Source organism: Globicephala melas, chromosome 1 (genome assembly GCF_963455315.2).
Source record: "Globicephala melas chromosome 1, mGloMel1.2, whole genome shotgun sequence".
Classification (NCBI taxonomy): Eukaryota; Metazoa; Chordata; class Mammalia; order Artiodactyla; family Delphinidae; genus Globicephala; species Globicephala melas.
Genome location: NC_083314.1, coordinates 20,687,951 through 20,694,811, shown reverse-complemented (window position 1 = coordinate 20,694,811; position 6,861 = coordinate 20,687,951). Strand labels below are relative to the sequence as shown.

At 46.0% G+C, this 6,861-nt stretch overlaps 1 protein-coding gene across 6 annotated transcripts in view; it reads right to left on the bottom strand.

Moving 5' to 3' along the window:
• Positions 1-1,599: 1,599 nt before the first annotated feature.
• DISP1 (dispatched RND transporter family member 1) overlaps positions 1,600-6,861 on the bottom strand; it is a 204,021-nt gene continuing 198,759 nt past the window's right edge. For all 6 annotated transcript variants that reach the window (XM_060300039.1, XM_060299961.1, XM_060299931.1 and 3 more), the window contains one exon: positions 1,600-5,211. In XM_060300039.1, the coding sequence (XP_060156022.1) occupies positions 1,600-5,211 (3,612 nt within the window). The remainder of the gene's footprint in view (positions 5,212-6,861) is intronic.

Here is a 6,861-nt window from a genome sequence, read left to right as displayed (position 1 = left end):
TATTATTATTTCTTTTTGGCTGCGTTGGGTGTTTGTTGCTGTGCGCGGCTTTCTCTAGTTGCGGCGAGCGGGGGCTACTCTTCGTTGCGGTGCGCGGGCTTCTCATTGCGGTGGCTTCTCTTGTTGCAGAGCTCGGGCTCTAGGTGCATGGGTTTCAGTAGTTGTGGCTCGCAGGCTCTAGAGCACAGGCTCAGTAGTTGTGGTGCACGGGCTTAGTTGCTCCGCGGCATGTGGGATCTTCCCCCACCAGGGCTTGAACCTGTGTCCCCTGCATTGGCAGGCGGATCCTTAACCACTGCACCACCAGGGAAGCCCACCCTCCCAACTCTTGACAGTTGTTTTCAGGTCCTGAATAACACGCAGATCTAAGTTGGAAAACCATCCTTAGAAAATAACTTTTGGAAAGAACGTTGTATTTAGAAATATTCCCTCCAATATTCTTCAGAGGACCAAACTTCCCAGAAGGAAGAAGAATGCAGTGGAACTCTCCCTGTCTGGGGCAGGAATGCACACAGTATCAGATGACACGCTGTAAGGAGGCTATGTCATCTGAAGAATTACCCAGAAAGTGTGCTCCAACAGCTCAAGGAGCTTGAGCTAATACAAGACGTATGAGTGTCATTTAAGATGCTGGCTGCAGGCTCAGCATTTCCAGGTGTTAGTTGCCCAGTAAAATCATCCGTGCACATCCTAAGACACTTGAACCCAGGAGAAAGCAGCCGTCTGAACACATCCCCTGAGGGGCAGACATGGAAACAAACCTGCGTAGAACAAGTTCCTCTATTTTGACTGCTTCAGGGGGCTGGGGCTCATCTGACCTGGGGCTCTCTTTGTCAAGACGCAACTTATCTTAAGAAATGTAGCACAATTTCAGGTAATCACCTCGCTTCATCTGTGCTTTCTCTTCTGTGACACTAACATCACTGTCGCCTGACACAAGATGGTGCCCATGATTCCTGGGTGAATAAATGTAACCATGGAACAACTATACATTTTGGCTAATGTGGACAAAAGATACCAATTTAGATATAAATGGGTCATTGGCTTCATGTAAAGTCTACCTGTGCAGACAGGTGGAATGCACTATTCAAATGCTTGGCGATTCATTTCTGAATGAAGCCTCACTAAAAATAGAAATTTTCATGTTGTTTAGTTACTGGAGCCCAACTGAAGTAGCTCTCTTAAAATCAGTGTTTGTTTGGAGCCATCAAAAGTCCTTATTACTGACAAACAAAGGCACCAGAATAAGGGTACCAGGTAAATACAACTGCCAGGGAGAAATGAAAGTTCTAGATAGTTCAAGCTCTAAATCTCTGACTCACTGCTGTGAGAGGGTGGAGAGAAAGAGACAATAACTTTTCAAGCTGGGTATAAATGTAAAAAAACAACTGTACTTTTTGAAAATATAAAATCCCAAATGGCTAACGCTTATTAGATAAGTGAGTTTGTTGATTGTTCTTACGGAATCTGAAAATATCTCATGGTTTTTGACAAAGTTAAACATGCTTGTTCCTGTAGTTTTGGACTCCCTTTCTAAACTTCTGGATTTTACTTTCATTTCAAAGGAACAATTGAGGCATTGGTTTAATACAATATTTATTAAAGTGTTTTTATTAACAAACTTTCGCCAGAAAGTTCCGAGTGTGTTAATACAGCAGGCACGTTGGCTTCAATGTTTGGTATTTGACAGTCCACAGAACTGCACTTAACTCTCACAATCCTGCCACGATTTTGTGGATTGTTTGGGCAGGACCTATAACCAGCCTCCCCCATTAAATGGTTAAAGATGAATTGGGGTTCATTCTGACTCAAGTGTTCTGAGTTTACGATGACATCAGTCTGTGACAGGCCTGGCTCCACTTGCCTTTCTGCCTTGTCGGTCGGACTCACTGAACTGGAGTCCTTGTTTGCAGCCCCTCCACTGCCCTCCACGTTCCCGATGTCTCTGTTTTTACAGAGTCCCCTTTGGTGCGTCTCAGGAGCACAGCATGCTTTGTGTGAAGCTCCAGCACTTCTGCAGACCAATGACGACATCTCTGCCATCTTTGGAAGTTGCTCTTCTAGGCTCTGAAGACTGTGTACGCTGGTCTTACCGAGTTTTTCTTGGGCCTGAATGTGCTGACCCGGGTGGTGGAAAAAACTCCTGGGCAGAGAATTCTGCATTCCAGGAGGTTTCACTCTGCCCTGTAGGCAGGGACAGTGGTGGATGTGTGGGATGGGATGCACGAAGCCCTCGGGGGCTTGGTGTGCAGCCTTCAGAGGGGCCAGGCCGTTCTGGACATGCATGAAGCTGCTGGCAGTCGGAGCGCACTGGTGGCACAAGCAGTCACCCATCTGCTGGCAAGACGGCAGGCCATATTTCAAAGGTTGGTAGGCATTTGGGCAGCTACATCTCTGATTCAGAGAGAAGAAGTGACACATGGTGTGCTGTTCAAGACAGGGCTGCAACAAGGCAGAGCTGGCTTCATTTTTGGTGCTTTGGTTGAGTTCGCTGTTGTAAGTTGTGTGTACAGGCATCCCTAACTTCTTTGCCTGGCTGCTGAAAAATTCAGAGCAGATGTGGGTCTCTTCATAAGTGGTCTTCTCGGAGGCCATACAGCTGTGGGCTGCCAGAGGTTCTAATTCGTAAAACTCATGCTCCATTTCAGCTTTTTGGCCCCTGGGATCTAAGTGATAAGCATTCACAGTGTGTGTCTTGCTTTGTCCCTTGTCACCAGGACTTGTCGACAAGGTGTGGGAGAAGGCACTGCACTGGAGTTTTTTGGGTAAAGGAATCTGACCACAGGTGCCCTGCGGCCCAAGGCACCGGCACATGCACTGAAAAAAGAAGGTGGCAAAAGCCCAGCTGATACACATGATGAGCATCATGAAGGTGCCCAGCTGGGTGTAAGCCAGAACCGTGGAGGGCATCATCATGGCCCCAGCCACGAAGGTGGTGAGAGCGGCCATGGCGATGGCAGAGCCCATGCGGCTCAGAGAGAAGATCACCTTCCCTTCTCGGTCGGCGTCCGGGGCCAAGCGGTAAGCAACCCCATAATGGACGGCAAAGTCTACAGACAGGCCGACCGCAACCGAAATAGTGACCGACTCCAAAACGTTTAGCTCCCAGCCCAGCAGGACGAGAGAACCAACGGTGACAAATATAGTTCCGGCGATCGAAATGATGGCATAAAGGCTTATGATGATGTTCCAAGTTGTAAGCAGCATCACGCTAAAGGCCACGGCCACCGAGAGCCCCATGGCGATGAGGGTGCCATCGGAGAGGCTGTCCTGGAGGTCATAGAACTCCAGATTGCTGACAAACCAGCCGTGGCTGAGGCCCTCGGGTGCAGAACTCAGCTCGTTGGAAATCCACGAGTCCACCTCTTTATAAAACTGATGCATCTTTTCATAAGCCAGTGTGAAGAGGTAGGTGCTTTGGAACTCTAGCACGACTGCCCTGATGGTATCATTGATATCAAACCTCGGCCCTGGGGTTTTGCTATCCAAATGGTAGCCCGTACTCCTCTCTAGCTCCATGATGGCTCTCTTGATGCACAGTTCGAAAATCTCTTGCTTATAGGGGAAGCTCCAGTGGCTGCAGCACGGGTACAGGGTAGGCTCATCGCAGTCCTGGTTTTCCATCCACTGCTTGAAGGTCTCAATGAAGCAGCTGGTGAAGTCCTGTTCGTCAGTCTGGTGAAAGAATGTCTGATTTCTCAGTTTTTGACAGAACTGCAAAATCCAGACCTGGGAAGCTGGGCTGGCGATGTTAAAGCCGCTGTCTAAGGTCAGCTTCCCTTTGCTCTTAGGGTTTAGGGGGTTGCCATTGTCTTCTGGGGACACACCCCAGATGACCGTGATGGGCATGTGGAGCTCCTCTCCGTGGTGGACGCGCTCGAACATGAAAAGCTTTTTGTACTCGGCGTCGTAACGTTCAAAAGGGTGGGACGACCTGAACACCTGGAACTCGGACAGCTCCAAAGAGGGCAGCTTCATCTTTGGGTTTATGCAGACGATGTAGGCCCCGCCCACAGTTAAGGCCAGGAACCAGACCAGCCATAGGTAGCGAAACTTAATGACGATGCACGGCAATACTTTTTCAAAAAAAATTCGAGACGCTTCTGAAATGGCAAAAAGGACTTTGTGGCACTTCTGACAGGCCACCGTCCAGCAGCTTTTGTTATCGTATATTTGCTGCTGGGGCTTCTTGAAGCAGCTGAAGATATTGAGAAGATACCGCTCGTGCAGGACAACCACGGCCGGAAGCCAGGTGACCATCAGAACGTAATTCACCAGTATAGCTGTCCCCGCATATACCCCAAAGCATCTGATGGCTGTGATATTGCTCACATAGTTAGCGTAAAAGGCAGCCGCTGTGGTAAAACTGGTGACGAACATGGAGAGGGCGGCGTGTTGCAGCGTGATGCTCACTGTCTCGGAGGTTTCCGCGTGAGGCTTGTCAAATTTGGTGTAGTTCCAGACATCACACAGGACAAAAGCGTCATCCGCTCCAATGCCCACCAAAATAATGAGTGCGGTGAGGTTCATAAAAGGGAAAAATTCAAAGTTAAACACCACGCGGTAGAGAAAATAGGACACAATCAAGGAACTGATGATGGCGAACATGGTCATCAGAGTGATAAACATGGACTTGGTGTAGACACACATGACCGAAAGGACGATCACGATGGCGATGGCAGGATACACAGTATCCATCAGAAGATAATCCTGAAACAAGCTGTGTTTGATCCCAAACTCAATCCCGGTGACGGTGGTGACGCCGTCAGAAGCGTTCCAGTTTTCGAAGTTGTCCAAGTAAATGTTCATCATACTCTCCCCTTTCTCTGTGGGCGAGAAGAGCATGCTGTACTTTAAAGCGGGTCTGTAGTCGGCTGTCTTTGGGGCCATAAAGTCTTTATCCACCAAGTAGTGGAGGATCTGGTACACAGCGTTGTACTTGGTACATTTCCGTGGCACGTTGGTGCACTTGAGCTGGTCCTTCCTCCGGGCCGCCATGTCCCAGCAGTCTGGCTCCAGGGTACCGTTCTGGTAGTGTTTGGCGCAGGTCCGAAGTAGCTTCAAGGTATGAGAAACGTCTCGCTCGACGATTTTCTGGCAGGATGATCTGTTGTTCAGAATAGCGATGTAGTTCCCCAGCGTCCAGCTGGGGCAGCAGGAAGCAGCCGTGGTCCTCTGGCACAGATCACCAAACCGGGGATGAGATCTGATCTGCAGAGACAGAGACACGCGGAAGAACTGACGTTTAAAATCAGTTCACAGAAAGGTCTGAATGACGGTGGCCTTGAGGGACAGGAAAGTTACAGAAGTTATAGAATCATCCTCTGAATTAGGTACCAGTTTGAACACAAGGTGAGTTTTCCCCCCAGATCTGCTCTCTTCTGCTGCAGAAGGCTCACTAGGTTACTTCATTTTGAACAACGAACTCCTATTTGGGGATGACATACAAGTGTGAAACAATTTCAATCAATGCCAGTTTGGTTTCAAAAAGGAGGTAAAATTAACACCTCTTTAGTAAACAAGCCTTTTCAAAGTCACTTTAAAAAGCAATAAAGTGGATAGGCTGTGAAGCTTATGTATGTCTACCTATGGGATTAATTAAGAGAACAATTGCCCAATTGATATATAAAACGAATTTGTGGCTTTGCCTAAAATTTCTGGTAATCAGCGTGAAATTTTTGGTGACAAAGGTACTATATTTCAATCAACTTGGAGGCAAAGATGATAGTCTCTAGATAACGGTCAGACTCAAAAAAGTGATTCTGGTAATATCAGAAGCAGTGATGCCAAAGACGCATGAAAAACCTGGAATAAAATTGTTTCCTGATACATGAGTAGAGGGGGAAAATGTTTCTAAATTAAAATTATATGTGTGTATATATATATATATATACATATATATGATTTTAAATAAACATACACAAGTAATAAAATACTTCAATAGGAATTTAATTATTTCTTCCACATCTTTCAAAGTTTATTCAAGTTGGCTAACTCCCCCTTTTGGGGAATGTTCTGTTTTGGTAAACAGGGGTCTGCTGCATATTAGTAAGTATAACAATTCTGGATTTAACGTGGATAGTATTTCATTTAGAACACTATTTCTGGAGAAGGCTTTCCTTCTTATGGCTGTTCTTGTTATAGAAAATTGAAATTTGTTCCAATGTCAAAGCTGGCATTGCTAAGATTAGAGTGAAGCCTGCACAATCCCATCATCTTAAAAATCTGTAAGTTACAAATGGCCCCTCTTCCCTGAGGGTGAGAATAAGAAATACCCCCCTGCTCTTGAGCCTGTCCAGAGACTTCTCCGGAAGTGCCAGGGCTAAAGACGACCCACTCCTATCACTTTCCCTCATCTCTATTTACCAAAGGTTGTTCCAGGGAAGAAACTCCAAAGTTCAAGAAGGGCATGAGTATTCTTTTTTTTCTAATAAGATTAAAACCACCCTTTCCCTTTTATTGAAGTAGGCTTTATCAATCACGTGTTGAAATATTTTCTCAAAGTAGAAGAGAAGCTGGCACAATTCACCTCTTTAGAACTTAGACTTATCCAAGAACCAAGTTACTTATAACTTGGCTATGAAGACACGTTACTGGGACTTATTCTGCAGGGGCAAGGTGTAGATGAAAGGAGATTGGCCACGTATTGTGAATTGCCGAAGTTGGGTGACCTGAACATAGGGATTCATTCTACTATTGCCTCTGTTTGAAAATTTCCATAATAAAAAGTTGGGTGTTTTTTTTTTTTTTAAGATACTCTATTGGGGGTAAAGAAAAATGAGTCAAAGGGTTATTATACAAGTGTACTAAAATAATGTTGATCTTAACAAAGGTTTAATTTTTAAGCTCATTTTTAAAGAG